The sequence below is a fragment of the Lissotriton vulgaris genome, chromosome 2_2, assembly GCF_964263255.1.
Source record: "Lissotriton vulgaris chromosome 2_2, aLisVul1.2, whole genome shotgun sequence".
NCBI classification, from domain to species: Eukaryota; Metazoa; Chordata; class Amphibia; order Caudata; family Salamandridae; genus Lissotriton; species Lissotriton vulgaris.
Genome location: NC_141688.1, coordinates 294,046,704 through 294,072,653, shown reverse-complemented (window position 1 = coordinate 294,072,653; position 25,950 = coordinate 294,046,704). Strand labels below are relative to the sequence as shown.

The following is a 25,950-nucleotide window of genomic DNA, read 5'->3' as shown; positions in this document are numbered from 1 at the left end:
TACATGGTTAAGTGCTGGGTCCTTGACATTCATATTTCTTATTCAGTTAGGTTCTGTTATGTGATTAAAAAAGACATGTGCTCTTCAGGGAAAAAGGTGAGGAAAAAAGAAGAAAGTGCTCTCATAGCTGTATTACTCAGAGTGAGAGTCCGTTAGTAGTTTTTCAAAATGTAAGGTAGGAAAGGCTACAGCAGTTGTGTATAGGACAGAATGTATGATTTACACAGGAGATTCCGTGCCCATAGAGTCCCCAGATAGTGCAAGGATTCAGGATTTTGTGATAAACTACCACCAAAGAGGAAAATATATCTATTATCCTCACCTACTTTTCCTAGTAACACATGCACTGTTGCAGGTTATATATTTGGTGCACAGTTTTTGTTTCTCCTGTAGAGATATACACAGGAACAAATTAAGGCAATGTAACATGGGGCTATAGATTTTAATATTTTAATAATTTCAGCTAAGCTTAGATACCTACAAATATATTGTTGCCCAAGCCAGGAAAAAACTCTTCTCTGCTTCTCACTAAAATGTAATATCTGTTTCCGTAGCGCTAGTTGATGGCTCTTGTGTTGGTATGAAGATATCAGACGTGTCTATGTTCTTCTTCAGGAACAGGTAGAAAAATACTACAGATTTAAGGATATGGATTTTAAAACATATATGTCTATCGAAACCCTTTGTAGTTTGTTAATTTTATTATTCTCTCTGTAGTCTCACCTTATTAATATGCTCTCTCACTGGAAAGAGGGTCCTGTTGAATTATGACACTGGGGTATTGTTCTCTCCCATTTTTCAAGGATTCATCACTCAAAGCGTTTTATCACTAAAGAACAAAAGAAGGGGGGGAACAAGGGATTGACAATTTTAACAGCGTCATTTTTACTACTAAGTTTCCATTGAGGATTACTGCTTGCTGCAGTCCCCAAATCAACAACCACACAGTGAAGGGGCAACCTAGCCTTATAGTGATGTGAACAAAATAAGTATCCTCATTAGGAATAATAAAGTTTTTGAGGGTTGCTGGGAGTTTGTTTCTCCGTGCCGGTGCATGCATAATTGACACGTGTTATGTTATGTTATGTTATTCTGAATTTGTTAAGCGCGCGGGCACCCAGGGGTTTCATGGCGCTGGTAGTGAGGAAAGATTTAAAAACAGTTAACCTATCCAGAGGCTTGCTTAAATAACCAGGTCTTTAAGGCTCCCCGAAACTCCAAAAGATTGGTGCATTTCCTGAGCGACAGGGGGAAAGAATTCCACACCTTTGGGGCAAGAAAAGCAAATCGACACCCGCCTTGACGCTTCCGTTTGAAGGAGGGTAGAGTAAGAAGGCACTGATGGGCAGAGCGAAGATTGCGGGTTGGCTCATGTTTGATTATTAGGTTGTTGATGAACCTGGGACTTTTCCCAAGAAGAGCCTTAAAGGCCAGACAACCTACTTTGGATATTACCCGTTGGGCTATGGGTAGCCAGTGAAGAATGGCCAGCAGTGGTTTTGCCGAACTCCCACCGCGGTTCTTGAAGATTAATCTGGCCGCTTGGTTTTGCACAATTTGCAAGCGTTTAGACAAGAACAGGGGGAGGCCTAAGTAAATAGAATTCGAAAAGTCTAGTCGGGACAGGACCAGGGCGAGTACCACATGAATGAGGGCAGAGTGAGTGAGTAGATGAGCAATTTTTCTGATTTTGCGCAATTGATGGAAGCTGGACGAGATCACAGCTCCCACCTGACCTTTCAGAGAGAGATCAGTTTGCGCAATTGATGGAAGCTGGACGAGATCACAGCTCCCACCTGACCTTTCAGAGAGAGATCAGAGTTAATGGTAATCCCGAGGCTTTTCACTGAGGGAGAGGGGGAGGGAGGGGATCCCATTGTTGACGGCCAGAAATGAGGGCCCCAGCTGATCGAGCTTTTGCCCGGGAGTACCAGCTCGGTCTTCCCGGGATTGAGTTTTAGGTGGTTCAGCTCCATCCACCGTTGAATGTGCAGCATGGTTGCCTGGAAGTCCACGTGAGGTCCGGCCCTGATATTTAAGATAGTCATCTCTGTTAGGCTGTTGTTTCATCATTCATAAAAAATGCAATTCTATCAAAAAAGGACGGAAACGGATTTAGGTGGATCTTTATGTAACTGCACTAGAGGAAGATGACAAGTCCTTTCTTGTCTAAGACTGAAACATAAAAGAAAGACATTTGCCCAGTATCAGATATTTTGGGTGTGTTCGTTATATTAAGGTCCACCCAAACGTGTGATCCCACTTCTAAAATCTTAGTGAGAGGATGAAGAAACCCCCTTGTGAATGAGTCCTGGAGGCATGCTCTCTACTACGGGCGCCTGTTTTATACGTTCTATAGATCATTTCTACAGCATAAAAAAGATGCTGGAAGAGAGCGTTACAGCGCATGAGCTCCGGCGAATGCCGCTAATGTTAAAGTAGCTATGCGTGACCTCTCTATTTTAAGTACGGTCTTTACCTCGTGTGGGTGGATATCTCATCATCTGCAATTATCGTCGTCAGTCGATCTGGCCGGTGCTCTCTAATGCGGATGGTTTCAGCTTTTAAAAGGGAGAAGGCTTACCTTTGTGGGGAACTTTCGCGATATTAGCATACTTTGTTTTACTATTTTAAACACGATAGAAATAGGACTGAGGTCCAATACTCTCACAGTGTGATGGCTGGCTAGACAACGGCCGCCATTATCGAGTGGTGTTAAACATAAGCAACCATTATACCTGTAATGAGGCAATGATATCATAAGAAGTCCAAAGAAAGATAAACGTTTTTAATCTCATGTGACTTGCCAGTTTTAATTTTTCTAAAGAATAACATATGCTTTTTACATTATAACGCATGTGGCCCATTTCCTTGTGTTATCGGGCAGAATAAGGTCAATAAAACAGCCAGATTGGTTGTATATGGTTGTAATTTTTCTCGCATAATGGAGATAACAAATAAGAAAAAATAAAAGACCAGTAGGTAAGAAAATGTTTGAAGGCATAATCTATATTATAAGTTAGGTTACAAAACTGGCAAACCCAATATAGTTGTGTGGGATTGGTAAATATCATCACAATATTACAGAGCCATAAGAGTGTCATTTAGTAACTATCCTAATGATTTCCTCATTTAAGCCGTGACGCTCGGTGTCTAAGGTGTAGATCCAATATGTTTCACGTGTTTCCTGAGCCTGGAGGTATCTATACCCGGTATTGCTTTTACACGTTCCTCGATTAACCAACGCATTTCTTTTTCTGTATGGTTCTAGCTTTGATAGTGGCTAACCATAGGGGCATTCAATTTGCCCGTCCTGATGGCTGATTTGTGTTCTGAGAATCGCACCCGAAATTCTCTAGAGCTTTCGCCAATATACCCAAGTCCGCAGGACATAGGATAAGGTAGATAATATTGGAGCTTCTACAGTTTGTCATCATTTTTATGTTGCCTGATTTATTACCATATGTCCAAGTTTGGCTAATAATGGCACGCTCACATGTGTAGCATGTTCCACATCTCTGCTTTCCCATTGGTAATGGACGTCCATCCATTGTTGTTTGACTGGATTGTAGACTATTTTTAAATCTGCTATGGACCAATTTGTCTTTTAGGTTTGGATTTCTCCTAAACGCTACTAATGGTCTATTCAGACTAGTTTCTTTTTCATTGGTGTTTAAGATTCTCCAATTTTTATCTATCACACGTCTTATTTTTTGGTTCATGTTTGAATGGTCTACCACACAGACTAACATGTCCGTGGCCTGTTTGGTGGTAGAACTAAAAAGATCATCTCTGTTGTAATATTTCACTCTCTTTAGAGATTGACGTATCAGTTTCTTGGGGTATCCTGAAAGTAATAAACGATTTTTAAGTTTCTCAGCATGTTACATAAAATCCTTTATGCTGGTACAGTTTCTACGTATCCGTAGGAATTCCCCGAAAGGGATCGAGTCTTTCTGGCAAGAAGGGTGGAAACTAGTGTTAGCAGGTATGGTATTTTTATAATTAGCTAGGTCAGTCCAGAGGTTATTTCATAGTGTATACTTTAATAGTTTTGTCTAGGTTTATACTACACAAATATGACATACATAAGTATAAACCAAAATCACTAGAAAACTATGAAACTGGTCTAGCAGTCTAAAATATGGCTATAAGAGGCTCTGTCTGTTGAAGGTTGTCTGCCTTTGGATTAGTCTTTTTCAGTTAACTTTAACTACTCAACCACTAGCCTTTGTTTTGTATTTTTGGCAGGTAAGAAGGGGGAGCTAGCTGTTTATTGAAAGGGGCTTGTGACAGAATTGCACAAAAGTAGCTGAAATTCCTTCACCAAGCTAATAAACATAGACTGTCTGTGCTCAATACTGAGGAAGAATAGAGCAGGAAAAGTGTGGAGACTGTTTTTTAGACTCAGATCAGCTTTTATCTTCCTCCGTCTTTTCACAGAAGTATGGAACACTTCAAAGGCCTCACCGGAGTGCATACCTACAATTCACATCCCTGTCTAGCAAGCTCTCTCGACCCTACATTTAGTGACTCAAAATCAAAATGGATCCCTTTGTGCCTGCAGTCATACAAAATCCATGCACACTGTTCTACTCAACCACTGATCAAACATAAGTGTGACATCCACGCCTCTCTTGGATGGAGCAAAGAACTTGCAAGAAAAGAACTGACAGACAACAAAGGAACTGCCGGACACTCTTCTCATGACTGTAACTGAAAAAAGGACTCTTCTTATATCTAAAAACAGCTGCTCCCAACCACTGCCAGTATGTATCATACCAACAAGAGAACATTAGTTTGTCTAAGCAAGGGAGAGATGTACCTGGCATGGGCCTCTAGACCAGAGAGTCATGCTCAGTGTTTCAATCCAGGGAACAGGCCTTCCACAAATGCACATGATTCCAGTGTGTTCTGAGGGGATGAATTGGCAAACAGGTACAGGGAATGCAGGGACTCTGGGTCATGCAGTACGTGATTTCCGTCCCTAAACAATCAAAATACAAATTCTAAAAATGTGTGCACAGACACTGATATGCATTAAAACTAACCGCTGTGTAGTATGAAACAATTCAGTGATACAATCTGAACAGTATGGGCTTAGCTGCACCAGAAATGAAATCAATATAGCAAATTTGAGTCCATCATCTTCTTTTATTAGTGACTTCGTTGCATATGAGTTAAAATCAGCAATCAGCCAACATGGTTCATTCCTGTCATAATAGGAACTTCATCAGGGCTTCATATATTAAATAGTGTTGCACAGGACAATACATTAAATGTGACAGGGATTGAGGTGCAGAATTTATGGTCCACCGCTGGTAGCTTTGTGGTTAGTCAGTATGGGCTTAGTTACCTGCTTTTCAAATGTATTATTCGTGCACACCTACATTCAGATCAACAGGCCTTGGTCTTTCCCCACAGTACGTCTGATTTACTTTCATCTATATGCAACCTATGGACATGTGCGTAACACATGCAAAAGTTATTTCACATATGCAATGTTGGGTATTAAAATATTAATTTTATCATTAATATGGTTGTATCTGAACTGCTGATGTTGCACTTGAAACAAATGAGTGATGTACAGAAGTGTGATTAATAATTTTATTTACTTATGCTACATTTTTCCTGAAGACAAGATTTTGAGACACCATTTTATTAAAACAGATGTTGTTTCTAGTGTTTTGCTCATTCTGCTCCTGCTCATTCCCCCTCCCAGACAACGTCCCCCTGTGAGTTACTTTCCCGACAGTTTCTGCTGAACACAGAGCAAAGTGTTGTAACTGATTGTTTCTTTTATAGAGCATGTATGGGGAATGAAACTTCCCACGGTGTTCTTGATGTAACGTTTTGAAGGACACTTCACTGGAAGTTCAGATGCAATCTTGGGGCATATTATCAAGGACGGCGTTAAAAATTATCGCCGGTTTAGCGGCAGAAAACTGCAGTTAAAGCATTGATAATGGGCTTGATAATATGCCCTTGTGAATTCCAATTGGAGTCCATGTTCTGGTGTGAACATGGGCTTCTATTGGAATTCTCCAGGGCATATTATCAAGCCCATTATCGCCGCATTAACTGCAGTTTTCTGCCGCTAAACCGGCGATAATTTTTACGCCGTCCTTGATAATATGCCCCAGCTTGTTAGCACATTAGAGCACTGGTCTTTGTAAGAGAATGTTTCATATTGTATTTTGCATCTCCGGATTTCTGTTACTGTGGAAGGTAATGGAAGATTCTTTGTTATTCTTAAAAAGTAGGCTAGTGTTATAGATTTCAATGTGACATATCATTTTCTGATTTAGCTAAAATGTACTGTTGGCATTTATGCTATCCTGAATCTGCAGTTTGTCCTCATTTTCTATGCAAAAAGGTGTATAAAACCCCTACTTTTATGTGGATGGGGACACTTAATTTTTCATCACAGAATTCTGTCGGTGTGGGCAAGAGTTTCATTTCTGTCACAACTCTGCAGACTTCCTCTCCTAATTAGAAGTGGTATCAGTGTTATTTATGGATCTGACAAATATTAATACTGATTTCTGAATTTCTACTTGAGTATCTGCCTACCTGGCGAGCACTCATTTATTCTGTACTGCCTGTTCTACATTTTGAAATAAACTTTTTAATTTTTCATCGATGTAAAAATCAGTTCTTGAGTGGTCCTAGTCGCTATTTTTATATAATCTGTGGAAGGTGGTGACTCTTAAAAGACCAAGGGTGCTGGAGCGGAATTGCCAGGGGTAGTTTTGAGGTGAGCAGAATATTTGGGTTCAGTAAATTATTAGTGTTCGGGCTTCCACAAACTTCGGCATGTCATGTGCACTTTTCATTTGAATCCGATGGCATGCGTAAAAAATACTTTTAGGTCAGCAGATTCTCTATTAGACAAATTGCCCCTGACCAGTTTTGGCTTATGTGAATATTACTTTGTTGGTGAAAGCATCTTGAATAAAGTGTCTCGCCAAATTGCTAATTTATATATTGAAACGAAATATGCACTGCTAAGATTGCTTTTTTTCACCACTGTAGGATGAAAAGAACAAGAAAAAAAAGATAGGTATGTATTCCAAGTTATATTTTTATTCTGCAAAAATTATATGTCCAAACCTCTTACAGTGCATGTGAGTTTGATACTGCCTTACAACTGCCTGCTTACTTGAAGGAACATAAGTGAAACTTAGGACCCGCATGCTGTTGGATAATTAATGTGCAACTGTCAGCTTCAACTCTCTGGGTAACACATCTGTTCAAGCTGTTGTGGCCACTCTATCTCAGGCACTGCACTGAAAATACCACGGTGGATAATGCTGCTCTATTGAAGAGGTTTATTGAAGTGTTTATGGTGCCGGTAGTTCAGCAGATAGGAAAGGATTAGGATGAGGTTTAATCTTAGTGTATGTTATGGCTCGACTTACACTGAGGGGTACAGTGATGGAGTCTTGGTGAAATGTAGGTTCACAGTAAGAGTAAGCTATAAGGTTACCCTTACAGCTTATGCAGGCTTGGGAAAGGGTTAGAATTATGATTCAGGTAGACACACGTTAATACCGTACCTTTGTTTAGGAAGCTAATTAAAACTTGGCTGTTCCCTAAAAAATGATCCTGTTGCTTCTCTGCACTTCACATTCTAATGGCTGCGTTTTGTACTATAGTGCCAGGGTGCCGTGGGTGATTGCTGCGCTTTATAAATACGGTATACCATACAATTTGTTATCAGTGTGTTTGCTTTTATGGAAATATTCTCTTTTTAAAAAAAATATTTAGTATAGAATGAATAGCACACTATGAAGTGGCCTAGCCATATCCCTTAATTGTATGAGTAACAACATAATAGTGCATAATCCACAATTTTATTCTTTGCACAGAGGACGACGGCGAGTTAGGCTGCTCCTCCTATTTTTAGACTACTATTGTGTTTCTTGTCTCCTGCGCTGCTTACTGGCTCACATTCACGAGGAAGTCAGCGAGTTAGGCTGCTCCTCTGATTCAGCACTTACTTTGGTCGCCGAATCCCGAGCTTCGTTCCACCACGGCTGGGTGCCGATTGAGTGGAGAGCTCATGGGGAGGTAAGCGGACCAATCAGGGACATTACAGCAAGACGGAGGGCGGAGACAGGTGACCGCGCCTCCCGCTATTTCAAGCCAACTTCACTAAGTGCGCTGCCTACCACTCTGAAGTCGCTGCTGCCACTGTGCGAGCGCAAGCTTTTCCAGTCTAATTTTAAAACCTGATGTTTATGTTTGTAGCGTGACAAGATTTTTAACCTGCCATTGCTTGTTTGCACAATTTTATTCTTTGCACAGAGGACGACAGCGAGTTAGGCTGCTCCTCCTATTTTTAGACTACTATTGTGTTTCTTGTCTCCCGCGCTGCTTACTGGCTCACATTCACGAGGAAGTCAGCGAGTTAGGCTGCTCCTCTGATTCAGCACTTACTTTGGTCGCCCAATCCTGAGCTTCGTTCCACCACGGCTGGGTGCCGATTGAGTGGAGAGCTCATGGGGAGGTAAGCGGACCAATCAGGGACATTACAGCAAGACGGAGGGCGGAGACAGGTGACCGCGCCTCCCGCTATTTCAAGCCAACTTCACTAAGTGCGCTGCCTACCACTCTGAAGTCGCTGCTGCCACTGTGCGAGCGCAAGCTTTTCCAGTCTAATTTTAAAACCTGATGTTTATGTTTGTAGCGTGACAAGATTTTTAACCTGCCATTGCTTGTTTGCACAATTTTATTCTTTGCACAGAGGACGACAGCGAGTTAGGCTGCTCCTCCTATTTTTAGACTACTATTGTGTTTCTTGTCTCCCGCGCTGCTTACTGGCTCACATTCACGAGGAAGTCAGCGAGTTAGGCTGCTCCTCTGATTCAGCACTTACTTTGGTCGCCCAATCCTGAGCTTCGTTCCACCACGGCTGGGTGCCGATTGAGTGGAGAGCTCATGGGGAGGTAAGCGGACCAATCAGGGACATTACAGCAAGACGGAGGGCGGAGACAGGTGACCGCGCCTCCCGCTATTTCAAGCCAACTTCACTAAGTGCGCTGCCTACCACTCTGAAGTCGCTGCTGCCACTGTGCGAGCGCAAGCTTTTCCAGTCTAATTTTAAAACCTGATGTTTATGTTTGTAGCGTGACAAGATTTTTAACCTGCCATTGCTTGTTTGCACAATTTTATTCTTTGCACAGAGGACGACAGCGAGTTAGGCTGCTCCTCCTATTTTTAGACTACTATTGTGTTTCTTGTCTCCCGCGCTGCTTACTGGCTCACATTCACGAGGAAGTCAGCGAGTTAGGCTGCTCCTCTGATTCAGCACTTACTTTGGTCGCCGAATCCCGAGCTTCGTTCCACCACGGCTGGGTGCCGATTGAGTGGAGAGCTCATGGGGAGGTAGGCGGACCAATCAGGGACATTACAGCAAGACGGAGGGCGGAGACAGGTGACCGCGCCTCCCGCTATTTCAAGCCAACTTCACTAAGTGCGCTGCCTACCACTCTGAAGTCGCTGCTGCCACTGTGCGAGCGCAAGCTTTTCCAGTCTAATTTTAAAACCTGATGTTTATGTTTGTAGCGTGACAAGATTTTTAACCTGCCATTGCTTGTTTGCACAATTTTATTCTTTGCACAGAGGACGACAGCGAGTTAGGCTGCTCCTCCTATTTTTAGACTACTATTGTGTTTCTTGTCTCCCGCGCTGCTTACTGGCTCACATTCACGAGGAAGTCAGCGAGTTAGGCTGCTCCTCTGATTCAGCACTTACTTTGGTCGCCGAATCCCGAGCTTCGTTCCACCACGGCTGGGTGCCGATTGAGTGGAGAGCTCATGGGGAGGTAGGCGGACCAATCAGGGACATTACAGCAAGACGGAGGGCGGAGACAGGTGACCGCGCCTCCCGCTATTTCAAGCCAACTTCACTAAGTGCGCTGCCTACCACTCTGAAGTCGCTGCTGCCACTGTGCGAGCGCAAGCTTTTCCAGTCTAATTTTAAAACCTGATGTTTATGTTTGTAGCGTGACAAGATTTTTAACCTGCCATTGCTTGTTTGCACAATTTTATTCTTTGCACAGAGGACGACAGCGAGTTAGGCTGCTCCTCCTATTTTTAGACTACTATTGTGTTTCTTGTTTCCCGCGCTGCTTACTGGCTCACATTCACGAGGAAGTCAGCGAGTTAGGCTGCTCCTCTGATTCAGCACTTACTTTGGTCGCCGAATCCCGAGCTTCGTTCCACCACGGCTGGGTGCCGATTGAGTGGAGAGCTCATGGGGAGGTAGGCGGACCAATCAGGGACATTACAGCAAGACGGAGGGCGGAGACAGGTGACCGCGCCTCCCGCTATTTCAAGCCAACTTCACTAAGTGCGCTGCCTACCACTCTGAAGTCGCTGCTGCCACTGTGCGAGCGCAAGCTTTTCCAGTCTAATTTTAAAACCTGATGTTTATGTTTGTAGCGTGACAAGATTTTTAACCTGCCATTGCTTGTTTGCACAATTTTATTCTTTGCACAGAGGACGACAGCGAGTTAGGCTGCTCCTCCTATTTTTAGACTACTGTTGTGTTTCTTGTCTCCCGCGCTGCTTACTGGCTCACATTCACGAGGAAGTCAGCGAGTTAGGCTGCTCCTCTGATTCAGCACTTACTTTGGTCGCCGAATCCCGAGCTTCGTTCCACCACGGCTGGGTGCCGATTGAGTGGAGAGCTCATGGGGAGGTAGGCGGACCAATCAGGGACATTACAGCAAGACGGAGGGCGGAGACAGGTGACCGCGCCTCCCGCTACCCTTATTTTTTTCTATCTATCAGCATGTGCTGGTGGGGGCGCAGCGGGCGGGCGCAGCGGGCGCGCCGAATGCGCGCCAAAGTCGCGCTTAAGTCAAGCCCGTCTGCGCCCGTCCGCGCCTGGACCGTGCCCAGTGCCGGTCCGGCTGCCCTTACTCCCTTAGACATCTTGAGTTCCCTGTCTTATAGTCGTGACACCCTGATCTCCCTGAACCCTGGCTCTCATGTGGGTCTGCAGAGGTGCTCGCTGAGCTCCGACACCATATGGGACTGTAAGGTCTGTAATTTTCACCTCCCCTCATGCCTATCTCATTCATCTTCCAAAAACCAGAGTGAGCATCCTATCAAGGCAGCTCTCATAAACGCCCGTTCTATGGTGAAACATGCAGAGAATGTATTCGAGCTCATTAGAGACAACAACCTAGACATTCTGTTCATCACAGAAACGTGGCTAAGCGATTCATGTGCCCCAGTGGTTGCACTAGCAGTCCAACGTGGATATCGCCTGGCTAGAGCCGATCGCTCCTCAGGTAGAGGGGGCGGCACTGCTGTTATATTCAGAGAAACATGGGCTTTCTCCTGTGATAAATCTCTGAGTGTGCTGGATGGTGAAGCCCTTGACTTCTCCTTTACTCTCTCTCCCCATTTTACTCTGGGAGGGACCTTGATCTACAGACCGCCGGGGCCAATCGGCTCCTTCCTGAACTCCTTGGGAGACACTTTGACGGACCGTGCATTACGGTTCCCAATATTTCTTGTTTTAGGAGATTTTAACATTCATTTAGATTCCACTAGCTCCTCGGACACATTGGGTCTTCAAGACCTTTTGGCCATAACGCACCTAACTCAGTGGGTCTCTAAACCGACGCACTCACTAGGACACGTGTTGGACTTGGTTTGTTCCAACTTTGCTTTGGTCCTCAAAGATCCCCAGCCAGTTACCTGGTTCGACCATGCTGTGATTATTTTCTCGTGGTATGTGACATTGTCATCCCACCACCCTCCCACTCAGTCAGGCCCCTTAGCACGAAAAATTAATATTCCTGGACTGGTGGAAGCCCTCATGCACTCCCAAATCGACCGGTCCACCAACCTAGAGAGCCAAGTGGATCTTTTCAACAGCTGGGTCAGTCGGGGGGTTGAGACTGTTTCCAAACCGGCTCGGAACATTTCCCAACGCGTGCTACCTTCCCAACCCTGGTATACGCCAGCATTAAAAGAACTAAAAAGGTCCTGCAAAAAATTCGAGCGGCTCTGGAGGGTTGCATACTCCCCTCAAACTAAAGCAGACCTCCGTGTAGCCCAAAGAGAGTACTACACAGCAGTCAAGACTGCGAAAGGTGCTTACTTTGCGGCTAGGATCCTAAAAGCAGATAACAATGATAAGGAAATCTTTGCTATAGTTCAAAGCTTTCATTCACCTATAGCGGAGCATAAAAAGATCCCGGTCTCCGCCGAATGGTGTGAGGAGCTCTCTTCCTTCTTTATCAATAAAATCAGGCTTATTGAAGAGGGATTAGCTATGAGTACTGCTGCCTCACACCCCCCGGAGCTGGCACCTGGCGCCCCCGCTAGTAGCTGCCTTACCGAATTCACTATGGTGGATCAATTGGACATCCTAACACTTCTAAAATCTTTAAAATCAGGCTCCCCCTCGGATTCTTGCCCGGCAAGAGTTCTGGCGGGAGTAGCAGACTGTGTAGGCTCTGAGGTCACTACTTTGATCAATTGGTCTTTACAATCGGCAGTGGTACCTAAGCAGTGGAAGCATGCCGACATTATGTAGAGATTTGGGATACTATTCAAAGTCACAAACCTGAAATATGTTTCCTTACGGAAACCTGCTGAAGCCTCACACTCTTCCATCCATAACTTTGGGTATCCCTCAAGGATATAAAATTTTAAGACAAGACCGTCCTATAAAAACTGGTGGAGGTATTGCCATCATTTTTAAAGAAAGCATCCATATTACGGTAATGGAACAAACTATTCTACCGACTATGGAAATCATGATTTTTAAAATTCACACTAAAACTAAAGAACACTGGAAAGGTGCCCTAGTATATCGACCTCCGGGCCCCAATGCTGGCTTTTCTCTCGCCTTAACTGAAATATTAGCCCCATACTTAAGAGCTAAAGAAAATGTTATTGTTCTTGGTGATTTTAATTTCCATGCAGATATTGCGGATGATCCTAATACCAAGCTTCTCCTCGATGATATGGCTCTTTTGGGTCTTCACCTAAGAAACTGTGGCCCTACTCACAGGAAAGGCCATACACTGGACTTGATTTTTACTAACTACCCTTCTATACACCGTCATCCCCCTACATCCATCAGCTGGTCTGACCACAGCATGCTGGAATTCTCCTTCCTGAGACTTGATAAACCCTCTGCTCCCCCGGCCACTATGAGCATCACTAAAAGAGCATGGCACAAAATTACCCCATCTACCTTTGAACAAACTTGGAAAGAACCTATCATTTCCGATTCTGATGACATCGATTTGGCTTTATCCAAATTAAATAGCTCTCTTTTAGAGACCATAAACTCTCTAGCCCCGCAAAAGACTATCAAAAAACCCCTGACCACCAAAAAAGAAATATGGTATTCCGACACATTAAAAATAGAGAAACAAAAATGCAGGAAACTGGAAAAGCAATGGAGAAAGGACCACTCTCCCGAGAGTAAGGCACTCTACCAGCAGGCCATATCCACCTACTATAATAACATCAAAAAAGCAAGAAAAACTAGCCTACGCTCCCAGCTTGATGAAGCTGCTAACTCCACTAGAGAACTATACAAAATTCTCAAAACTTTTACTAACCCCCTGGCATGCGAAAGTCCGGATACCTTCTCTCAAGAACTATGCAACAATATTTCCCAGTTCTTTGAGGACAAAATTGACACCATTTACAATAAAATATTGGCCAAGCACCCGAATAACCCGGAAGACTCTACTACCTTATGTCAGGAAACCCCTTCAGAGACCTTTAATATCATTCCAGAAGTTACAGAAAATGAAGTTCAAACACTCCTGGGAAACATGAAATCTGGTTCTCCTTGTGATCTTCTCCCGGCTAGGTTAACCAATAACTTGATCAGATCATTGTGTCCCATTATTATTAAAATTCTTAACCTTTCTTTTAAAGAAGGCAAGCTTCCACAACAGTGGAAAGAGGCAACTGTGAACCCGATACGGAAAAATACCACCTCTCCCTGGACTGAACTCTCCAACCTCCGCCCTATCTCTCTCCTGCCCCTCCTGACGAAACTGGCTGAGAAACATGTCAACACTCAGATCTCTAGCTTTATCGAAGCGACAGGGGGCCTGGACCAATCCCAATCTGGGTTCAGGCCCAACTACAGCACCGAATCTGCACTCCTCTCCGTGACCGATAACATCGAGATGTCACAGGATAGAGGAGGCTCGATGATTCTGGTGCTGTTAGACCTGTCAGCTGCCTTCGATACTGTTTCTCATAAGATCTTGCTGAACCGGTTACAAGGAGCGGGCATCAGAGGTCAGGCACTTGCATGGCTGGAGAGTTTCCTTTCCGGGCGCTCACAATCTGTCAGCCTGGGCCCCTACCATTCCATCTCTAGGGCGCTCACTAAGGGGGTGCCACAGGGCTCATGCCTAAGCCCCACACTATTCAATATATATGTGGCCCCCCTTGCTGAGATTGTGAGGAAGTACGGATTCACTCCAGTGTCGTATGACGACGACACTCAACTCCTCTACCCTTTCCATGCCCCCGACCCTAATGTTAGGGGAAATTTTGCGGAAGGTATGAGGGCCATCTCCAACTGGATGGCTGCCAATTACCTCCAGTGCAACGTCGGGAAGACCGAAGTAATGTGTTTTGGGAAAGCCAGCATGCTTTGGTCTCCTGATTGGTGGCCCCAAGACTTGGGACCTGTACCCTCCCCTAAACCTACCATCAAAAATCTGGGTGTGAAACTTGACCAAAACCTAACCCTCGAAGAACATGCAAATGCAATTGCTGGTGCTTGTTTTCGCACCATTGGATTACTCAGGCGAGTCTTTCCCCTGCTGCCTGACACCTATAGAAAGACTCTGGTGCAAGCCCTTGTAATAAGTCACCTTGACTATTGCAACGGGCTTCTGATACAAGCCAATGAGGATGCCATCAATCGTCTGCAGGTGGTCCAGAACACGGCGGCAAGACTGATTCTGAATGCCCCCCCCAGAACATCTTCTGGACCCCTGTTAAAAAAACTACATTGGCTTCCAATACGCCAACGGGTTAAATTTAAAATTTGCTGCACTGTACATAAGTGCTTATTTGGAAACGGCCCCAAATATCTAGCCAAACTATTCCAACCCTACAAACCAGAACGAGAATTACGGTCAAGTAATCTACTCCTGCTCAAAACACCTTTCGTTAAAAAAACCAGACAAGGCGGCAGAGCCCTCTCATCAGTGGGGCCGGCCCTGTGGAACAACTTGCCCCTCAACTTAAGACAGGTCCCCAAACACCTCACCTTTAGAAAAATGCTGAAGACGAATCTGTTTGAGGAGATATAACTTTAGGATTGCTGCCTTTACAGTTTCTTGCGACCTGCTGCTGTCAAAGCGCGGAGATAACCCTTTCGGGCTGGATTCTTGCGCTATACAAGCATATAAAATAAATAAATAAATAAACTCTTGCCTCTCCTGAAGAAACCTTCGGCAGACCCCGCTACTGCAGCCAACTACCGCCCCATCTCCCTGCTCCCGGCACTGGCGAAAGTCTGCGAAAAGGTTGTCTTTTGGCAGCTGAACGCCTTTGTGGAGGAGTCTGGTGCGCTACATCCAGCCCAGTCGGGCTTTAGGTCATCCTTCAGCACTGAGACAGCTTTGGTGGAGGTGGTGGAAGCCATTAGGGAGTGCACGGACAAGGGTGGCAGAGCGGCGCTAATTTTATTGGACCTCTCTGCCGCCTTTGATACGGTTCCTCACCAACTCCTCCTGGCTCGCCTCACTGAGATTGGCATCACTGGGGCTGTGTGGTCCTGGCTGGAATCTTTCCTGGACTCCCGCTATCAGCAAGTCTGGATGCCCCGTACTCTTCCTCGGCCAGGCTTGTTCAGACCGGGGTCCCACAGGGCTCTACATTGAGCCCACTTCTTTTTAACATCTATATGACCCCGCTGATCTACCTGGCCGAGGAGCTGGGTGCAAAAATTATGGCCTACGCCAATGACACCCAGCTCCTGTTTACATGGGGCAACTCGACATTAGAAACTGATGTAGCACAAAAATGCCTGGCAGCCGTTTTCACCTGGTTAGTTCATGCCAAACTCAAATGCAATGAGGGAAAATCAGAGATTTTACTATACGGTCAATTTCCAAGCCAATTCACTGAATTAATTTGGCCCCCTGATTTTCCCCGTCCCCTCTCTGAAGGTGGCCCAGCCAAGAACCTGGGCATATGGTTTAACGAAGATTTGAGGTTCGCAGAGCAGATCAAGCGATTGACGGGTGCCTGCTTCGGGACCCTCAGATCTCTGAGTAGATTCTTTCCTCTCTTACCCCAGCCAGCTAAAGAAACGGTCGCTAGGGCCCTCATATTGTCCCGCCTGGATTATGCTAACGCTTTGTATCTGGGTTCCCCTTCCTTTCTGGTTAATAAACTACAGCTTATCCAGAATGCTGCCGCAAGACTCCTGCTGGGTATCTCTAGACGAAACAGCATAAGACATCAATTGGCTACTCTTCACTGGCTGCCGGTGGCCCAAAGAGTCCAATTCAAGGCTCTGGTACTCACGCACCGAGCCCTTCATGATACTGGTCCTGCCTACCTCAGGAAAAGAGTGACTTTCCATGTCCCAAGTCGCCACCTAAGGTCAGCTTCCCAACGAAGGATGGTAGTTCCCCGCTTCCGGCGAACCAGATTGGGCGGTCAATCTTTTTCGGTCAAAGCCGCTGCCCTCTGGAATTCCCTCCCATTCACTCTCAGGGACACCAGAGACCTTGGTTGCTTTAAGAAGCTCCTTAAGACCCATCTTTTTAATATAGCCTATTAAAGTTGTTTTGTTCTGCTGTTCAGCTCTCGACTTCTCTGTGGTTATGCTTCGCGCCAGGATACTCTTGAGTAATTGTGAGCGCAATAAATATCCATATAACATATAACATAACATAATCCGATGGCGGGTTTAAATACCACTCTTCCCCAGTCACCCAGGCATAGGTCGCCAGCACCCAGTGTACGGCAAAGTTATGTCCGCAGAGATGCTCCCAGGTAGTTTTCTCCCACTTTTTGGGGCATTCTCTGCTATGGTAGACTACTTCCTTCGCCCTCTGGCACTAGATCAGCCTCTCATTCTGTCATTGACAGGGGAAGGAGCCCCCCACTGCCTCACTATGTTGTTCTTCACCACTAACGCCAGCCAAAGCCTATTGTGTCTGTGCCAGTCCTCTTTACCCTGTATCATCAAGATCAACCATTTGACATCCATAGGCACTCTTAACACTAGGACCCTAGTCATCACAGTGTTTACTCCCTGCCAATAAAATTGAATCATGGGGCACTCCCACAAGAGCCCTCCTGTGCACCCCCTCCTGTGTATAGTGACGTATCCACTGCTCCTAGTTTGTTTAGAAGGGTGCTTGAGTAATGGGCCTGATGTAAAACTTTAACCTGTATTGTTGTGTAGTTCCTATACACCTATATAAGATTGTGTGTCTAGACAACATAGACTGTGGGATTGGTGTCCAGAATGATTCCAGACACCCCCACAGGGTATGTTTGCCTGTATACCAGCTAGCTCACAGTGCCACTGTAAAATCATCTTACCAAGCAGAGAATAGTTCTTGGCAACCATCGGACATGACAACTCTGTTCCATCAGGGATCGTGGAAAAAGTACAGTACTTTTCGCTCAGTCACTCATGTTCACTTTGTCTCGGAGAGAAACACAGAATAAACAGTGGGGACGTTTTGAATTAGCAATTATTGAACCAGCCCCATTCTAGAGTGAAATAGGTGTGCTGAAACAACCATGAGACAGAAACAGATATAAAAGATTATAAGCACCAATAGGGTAAATGGATGGTAGATTCCTACCATAGTACTAAACCAATGTATACCAGTAGGTATAAAAATGCATGACAATAATATTGCGTACTCCTACGATGCAACCCTAACTAGATATACCTTAATGTACCTAGCATTTATGTAGGTGTAGAGCCAAGAATCCCCTTAGGCCAAAGCCAACCCCGTTACTTGAAGTGAGAGACTGTGGGACCATGTCTTGGCCTCTGGATGAACACCCAGCGAGTGATGTCAGACTACTGTGAGCTGGAGTTTCTGCGTGCAGGAACCATAGCTAGACTCTCTGAGATAGGTCTACGGGGGACGGTGTTCGACTGGTTTTCCTCCTTTCTAGCCGGCCGCCGGCAAACGATCTGGGCTCCGCCTGACTCCGCCGTGATGCCGCCTCTGGGAGTCGGGGTCCCACAGGGCTCTATCTTGAGCCCGACCCTCTTCAACATCATTATGACCCCGTTGGCGGCGTTGGTGGAGTCGCATGCCGCCCAGATCGTATCCTACGCGGATGACACCCAGCTCCTCTTCTCTTGTAAGAGAGGAGGTGACTTTGATGGGGAGAGTATTCGGGATTGCCTTGGGGCTGTTTTTCAATGGTTCCATCTGAACAGCCTCAAGTGCAATTCCGACAAGTCCGAGGTACTTTTCTTTGGGTGTGACACAGAGCCAGACTGGCAGACCTGGTGGCCAATGAATATGTTCCCTCCGTCTTGTTCCTCTCAGGTTGCCAAGAATCTGGGGGTTAAGATGGATAATAGGCTAACCTTGAAATCCCAGATCCTGGGGGTGTCGGGCACTTGCTTCGGCATCCTTAGGATGCTGCGGAGGTTTCTTCCCCTGCTTTCCGAGGAACACAGGACGCTGACAGTCCAGGCTCTGATTGGGTCCAGGTTGGATTATTCCAACATTCTTTACCTGGGCCTTCCAGAGTACCTGCTGCAGCGGATTCAAGTGGTGCAGAACGCCGCTGCTAGGGCAATTTTCGGTCTAAATAGGCGTTCCAGTGCCTCGGGCCTGTTGATAACTTTGCACTGGCTTCCCATCCGCAAGCGGATCGCCTTTAAGGCTCTGACTCTGGCTTATAAAGCTCTTCACAAGGGGGGAGCTAAGTACCTCCAAAAGAGACTGGTCTTTTATCAACCGACCAGGTCTCTGAGGTCGGAATCCCTGTACCTGGCAGTTGTCCCACGTGTAAAGAAAGCGCGCCTTGGAGGCCGCTCTTTTGTATTGCTGGCACCACAGCTGTGGAACTCTTTGCCGCTTGCTCTGCGGGGAGCCACTAGCCTGCTGGCTTTTAGAAAAGGCCTTAAAACTTGGCTGTTCACTCAGTAGCCTGTCTATTGTGAGTTTTTGTCTGACACTTCTTTTATTCTTTTATCTGGTGTTATTTTATTCTGTCGCAGTTTTTTCTTTCTCCAATAAAGCGCCGGGACACTCTTTTTGAGTAGCCGAGCGCTATATAAAAGAATAAATAACATAACATAACATAACATAGCGTCACGCGTCAGTGTGTCAGCAAGGAAGTCTTTCTCATCTGCCAACCTTGGCAAAGATGTGGTGTATATATACCCTAAAGGTACTCTCAGAGGATTCTACCTTGCTGCGTCATGTCGGCCGAGGATTACAGAAGGGATGACCCTTATACATAGTTATTATGCAGAAGATGGTAATCCTTCGGTAATTCTGAGAATCCTCATGCATAATTGATCAGGCTGTTTTTCGGGGGAAACCACATGACATTTATACAGTGCTTAACTAGGTAAAAGGTCAATACCAAAAACCGTTATGTAGTACAATGGTACAGTAAATGCAGATGAAGGGTCGGGTGACTTCCCAAGCCTATATAGGGGTACTCTACGAAACATAACACCCAACCAGATGACATACTAAAAAGAAAATGTCTTTCTAATCATACATTGTTAAAAAGATATTTGAAAAAAAAGAATTCTAAAAAGTTCATAAAATCTCTAAAAAATAACACTAAAAAGTCCCTTAAGATATGTTCATATATATGGTCTGAGCAACTGAGTAAGTCTGAAAGCCATGGTGCTCAGTAATAGCATAGAATGAAAAAGGTGGTTTAAAATTCCTATTTTTGGTTGTTTTAGAAAAAAGGTCGAATTCTTTGCTAGCACACAGAGTGCCAAATGTTTGTGTCCTGCGTAGTTGATGCAACATCATTGCTGCTTGCCTTTGCAGAGAATGGTCCCTGTAACACTTCACAAATCAAGTCAATCGAGCAAAGATGATCTACTACAGTTCCCACAACTGATGCTGACATCAAAGGCCTGTGTGCCTGTAGTGGAGCCGTTATCCAATTATCAGGAGCTGAAGTATCCTGTGGTGGCTCTAAGAATGTGAGCATCTACATTGGAATACGTTGGGGACACTGCAGTACGTGGGCCGTTAACTTGTCCAGCAGTGCATCCACGCCCGGTGGTGTAACAGATAGAAGTGTTAGACAGAGGTCCAACATGCATTCTTGTCTGCAGAACAAGCAGCGGAATACACTCAAAATGCAGTCAATCCAGACTGGTCAAAATGATAAGAACCAAGACTCGCTCTGCTCCCGAGGTTGAGGTGTGCCAAGATGGAGTACCATACGATCACGAAAGTGTCGCTCCAATAGAGTGCTTTTTCCATTACCGCGGTGACTGGGACGTCCATTACGTAGCTGAAAAATTAAAATCAGGATTCCCACTACCAGTAGCAGGATTAGCGGAAGCCCTTGAAAAATGCTACCGAATATGGAGTGAATGAAAGCTGGAATCACTCTGAAGACTGTCTGAAAGGTGCTAAACAGTCCAGAACCTATGGTCTTAAATAGGTGTATGATACCCTTCGTTTCAGACATGTTAAATATATGCTGTATCTCAACCTGTAGATCAAAAGTCTCTCGGGCTGAGGTTAAGGGCACATCTTTCTGTAAAAGCATGGCTTTCATTCAGCTCAGAGTTTCAAACCATATAAAGGAAACATTCAACTGAGGCCATAACAGCGCCTCCCTAACCGTGTGGGTCGGTGGAATCAATACTTGCATACAACAAGTAACCCTGGAACTTACAATGACAAGATACACAATGCCTGGAAGTATTCCACAACAACCTTGATCATTCAGCATTAAGTCACTCCCATTTGAGAGCAGCCTGAACATTGGATTAATCACGGTCGCCTCCTAGGGAACCTTTCAAATGGCAGGATAAGTCAGCAACTATACCATTACAGGCCCCGTGAAGCCTAATGTCCTGGCAAATGAGAGATCCACTCAAAGAATTACTGCAGTCTGTACCACAGAGAAACACTTCAGTGTCCCTGTTCCTGCATCTAAATCTATATGGTAATTCCCAAGATTCATGGATATATTCCCTACTCGGTGCTTCATACCTTCCTACCTGGGGGTGTTCTAGGCAATATTCAAACTGGAAAGCCATGGTTAAAGGTAATTTGTCAAAAGGTTTAATGTGTGGCATTGTATATGTCACATCCCTTTGTAACATTATCTGCTTTGCAGTCAAATTATATGCAATGCACTAAGATGTCCTGTTGATATATCTCCATGGCCCATTACTAGAATGCAATGGTTGTAGTGCACAGCATAATGATAAAATAGAACGTAAGTGTGATTGTCTGTGTTGTAAGTTGGAAAGACACTGTTCCATGATATCTACAGGAGAAGATACAAAGGTGCCTAGTGAATACATCCTGGATGTTGGTTTGGCCATGCCATTGTCAACCACAGCCAAAGCCTTTTCTAAGTTAATTCTGTCAATTTCACGCTATCTCTCTGCAGCTATCTGTTGAGAGATTTTCCAATTTTTCAAACAAGGTATAAGAAGCATTTCTGATGTGGCTTTCAGGGACCCAATAAAAAATCCCTAAGATTCAAGTCTTCTGATAGTAGAGACAAATGTTGTATTACCTGAGACAATGTTGAGGTTCTTAGCCAATCTAGGCATAACTTCCCAACACTGTATGATGTCATTACCCCCGGATGTTCTCTTTGTAGATAGCTGAAGGTGAATTTGGAGTTCCGGTCCTCTCCCCCTAGCCACTCTAACATCTCAGGTCTTAATAGAATAGACTGACCAACTGGTATCAATTCTAGTTCACTTCAAGTTTCTGTTTTTGAGGGGAACCCAGTGGTAAACCCAGTGGGACACACCAAGCTCCCTAGCACTCTCTCGGAGGCAGGCAGCATTTACACGCTCATTTAAAAAATAGTCTGTGTTTTAAATTGATGATTTTAAGCGCGACCTGATGTGATTTTATTTTCATTTTCTGGCATTACTTTTGCACTGCTGCACTTTTAGGATTGGCACATATTTGTTCTTAGCGCCGACTTACTTCCTAAGGGCAGACTTAGGGACCCAGTCGACTCACGCTGTCCTCCCTGGCACGAGCTTTTTAGGCGCCATCTTGGGGGTAGTCGGAGGCTCAGCGCTCTAGTGCTCGGGCTATTCTCCACACCGGCACTATAAATCTCCTTCTCTGCTATTCCTCCGGTTGACACACCAAGCTCCCTAGCACTCTCTCGGAGGCAGGCAGCATTTACACGCTCATTTAAAAAATAGTCTGTGTTTTAAATTGATGATTTTAAGCGCGACCTGATGTGATTTTATTTTCATTTTCTGGCATTACTTTTGCACTGCTGCACTTTTAGGATTGGCACATATTTGTTCTTAGCGCCGACTTACTTCCTAAGGGCAGACTTAGGGACCCAGTCGACTCACGCTGTCCTCCCTGGCACGAGCTTTTTAGGCGCCATCTTGGGGGTAGTCGGAGGCTCAGCGCTCTAGTGCTCGGGCTATTCTCCACACCGGCACTATAAATCTCCTTCTCTGCTATTCCTCCGGTTGACACACCAAGCTCCCTAGCACTCTCTCGGAGGCAGGCAGCATTTACACGCTCATTTAAAAAATAGTCTGTGTTTTAAATTGATGATTTTAAGCGCGACCTGATGTGATTTTATTTTCATTTTCTGGCATTACTTTTGCACTGCTGCACTTTTAGGATTGGCACATATTTGTTCTTAGCGCCGACTTACTTCCTAAGGGCAGACTTAGGGACCCAGTCGACTCACGCTGTCCTCCCTGGCACGAGCTTTTTAGGCGCCATCTTGGGGGTAGTCGGAGGCTCAGCGCTCTAGTGCTCGGGCTATTCTCCACACCGGCACTATAAATCTCCTTCTCTGCTATTCCTCCGGTTGACACACCAAGCTCCCTAGCACTCTCTCGGAGGCAGGCAGCATTTACACGCTCATTTAAAAAATAGTCTGTGTTTTAAATTGATGATTTTAAGCGCGACCTGATGTGATTTTATTTTCATTTTCTGGCATTACTTTTGCACTGCTGCACTTTTAGGATTGGCACATATTTGTTCTTAGCGCCGACTTACTTCCTAAGGGCAGACTTAGGGACCCAGTCGACTCACGCTGTCCTCCCTGGCACGAGCTTTTTAGGCGCCATCTTGGGGGTAGTCGGAGGCTCAGCGCTCTAGTGCTCGGGCTATTCTCCACACCGGCACTATAAATCTCCTTCTCTGCTATTCCTCCGGTTGACACACCAAGCTCCCTAGCACTCTCTCGGAGGCAGGCAGCATTTACACGCTCATTTAAAAAATAGTCTGTGTTTTAAATTGATGATTTTAAGCGCGACCTGATGTGATTTTATTTTCATTTTCTGGCATTACTTTTGCACTGCTGCACTTTTAGGATTGGCACATATTTGTTCTTAGCGCCGACTTACTTCCTAAGGGCAGACTTAGGGACCCAGTCGACTCACGCTGTCCTCCCTGGCACGAGCTTTTTAGGCGCCATCTTGGGGGTAGTCGGAGGCTCAGCGCTCTAGTGCTCGGGCTATTCTCCACACCGGCACTTCACTTATGGCAGCCACTTCCCGTCCGCGCAGCGGGCGGGCGCAGCGGGCGCGCCGATGGCGCGCCGGAGGCGCGCCAGAGGCAAGCCCGTCTGGGCCCGTCCGGGCCAGTACGGACCTAGGGCCAAAATCCCTGCCCGATCGTACCCCACTAGCCACAGACAAATTGAGTCCCCGTCTCTATTCTAGGGACGAGTTGTTAGCACTCCGTCCGACTACTACACAACACTGTAGATACCCAGTCATATCGGACGTTCCATATAGACGGTGCGCATACTGCCCTAAGTTTGGTAATGTCGCCAAAAAGAAAGAGCCACCGTTCGTCTCCCTGACCTTTGCCCTATTAAATTGCCGGTCCTTGGTCAAGCATTCGGTTGAAGTTAACCTACTGATTCAGGATAATAAAACTGATGTTCTGTTTCTTACAGAGACGTGGCTCTCTGACAGCTCTCAGTTCGATATAGTCAATTCTCTGCCCAAAGGCTACGCGATACAGTGCCTTCATAGGCCCAATGGCATAGGTGGAGGGCTAGCTATAATTTATAAGGAGACTCTAGCCTGCAGGATTGAAAATGGCATGATCTCTGACGCAGAGAGCATGAGGTTCTCCATCCAACTCTCTCCTAACTACTCGCTGTCAGGGCTGCTGATTTATCGTCCTCCGGGTGGGGTCAAGCAGTTCATTAGCTCCCTGCTGGAGACAGCACTGACACTGGCAGCCTCAGTCCCCAATCTCCTTCTTCTAGGAGATCTTAATCTCCATTTGGAGGACTTGGGAGACAAGGTGGCTACTGATCTGCTAGCTGATCTTGAAGCTTGTAATTTGTCCTTACACAATAATGAACCCACGCACCTGAAGGGCCACTTACTGGACCCTTTAATTTCGAACATTCCATTTCTGAAGGCCTCACCGCCTTGCCCCCTCCCCTGGTCAGACCACTTTCTTATCCCGTTTAATTTGACTATCTTGACTGAATGTAGGTCTGACTGTAAAAGCTCTATTCGATCCTCACATAGACCCTGGCCTAAATTGTCCCTTGATGATTTAACCATTGCCCTGGAGCAATCTACTCCTGCCCCCCTCTCAAACCCCCTGGAAGCAGATTGTAGTTTCCACAACTGGCTACTAGGAGCACTGGACCTGGTGCTTCCCAAGAGGTATAGTACCAAGAAAAGTAATGGGTTTAAAAACGCTTGGTACACAGCTGAACTTCGCGACCTTAGAAAAGTCTGCAAACGCCTGGAACGCGCCTGGCGTAAAGACTGGTCTACTAATAGTAAAGTCCCGTATCAGGAAGCCATGAGGGCATACAAGCTAGCATGTAACCGCACGAAAGCGACCTTTTATGAAGAGAGAATCAGGACTGCCTCTAATTCTTCAAGAGAAACATTTACCATAGTCAAGGAACTCTTGAACACCCCCTCTCCTTCACTGCCTCAATCCTCGAGTAGAGCACGGTGCAATGAACTTGCACATTTCTTTGACAATAAGGTCAGAAAAATCCTACAAAGTATCCCCCTCAGTGCTCCTCCCTCTGAGTCCTCAACGCAGGTCGTGGGTGGTGAGAGCCCTCTGTGGGAAGTTATCACTCCCATAACTGAGGAACACTTCCGCAAAGAATTAGCCAATCTCAAAAGTGGCTCCCCCTCTGACCCTATGCCCATCCATATTCTTAAACGGATTGCTCATACCATCTCTCCGCGGGCTAAGGACCTTCTGAACGCCTCCTTCGGCGGCGGAGAAGTACCCCCCAGCTGGAAGAAGGCGATGGTTAAGGCCCTTCCTAAAAAGGCGGGACTTGACCTGGACGACCTGGCGAATTTTCGCCCAATTTCTTTGCTGCCAGGCTTGAGCAAAATTGCAGAAAAGGTTGTCAATCGCCAGCTGTCCTCCTTCCTAGAAGGTCATAACCTGCTCAAGAACTCGCAAACAGGCTTTCGCCCTGGGCAGGGCACTGACTCTGCCCTGATTGTAGTAGTAGAGGAAGCCAGACGCATTCTGGATGCAGGAGGTTCCGCAGCTGTGGTCCTTCTGGACCTCAGCGCGGCGTTTGATACCGTCAACCATGGTATCCTCATTCAACGCCTTACTAGGATGGGAATATCCGGCCAGGCCTTAAGCTGGATAACCTCCTTTCTGAATGGTCGGTCCTACCAGGTCTGCGATGATACGAACCTCTCCGAGTCGATCCCCCTCCAGTGTGGAGTCCCTCAGGGCTCTTCGTTGAGCCCGACTCTTTTTAATATCTA

The 25,950-nt window shown here is 45.6% G+C and overlaps 1 protein-coding gene across 1 annotated transcript in view; it reads left to right on the top strand.

The window, feature by feature from the left end:
- Nucleotides 1-25,950, top strand: part of LOC147729326 (uncharacterized) — a 354,664-nt gene that overhangs the window by 54,859 nt on the left and 273,855 nt on the right. The window contains exon 4 of the mRNA XM_086959822.1: nucleotides 7,036-7,063. Coding sequence (XP_086815948.1) covers nucleotides 7,036-7,063 — 28 coding nt within the window. The remainder of the gene's footprint in view (nucleotides 1-7,035; nucleotides 7,064-25,950) is intronic.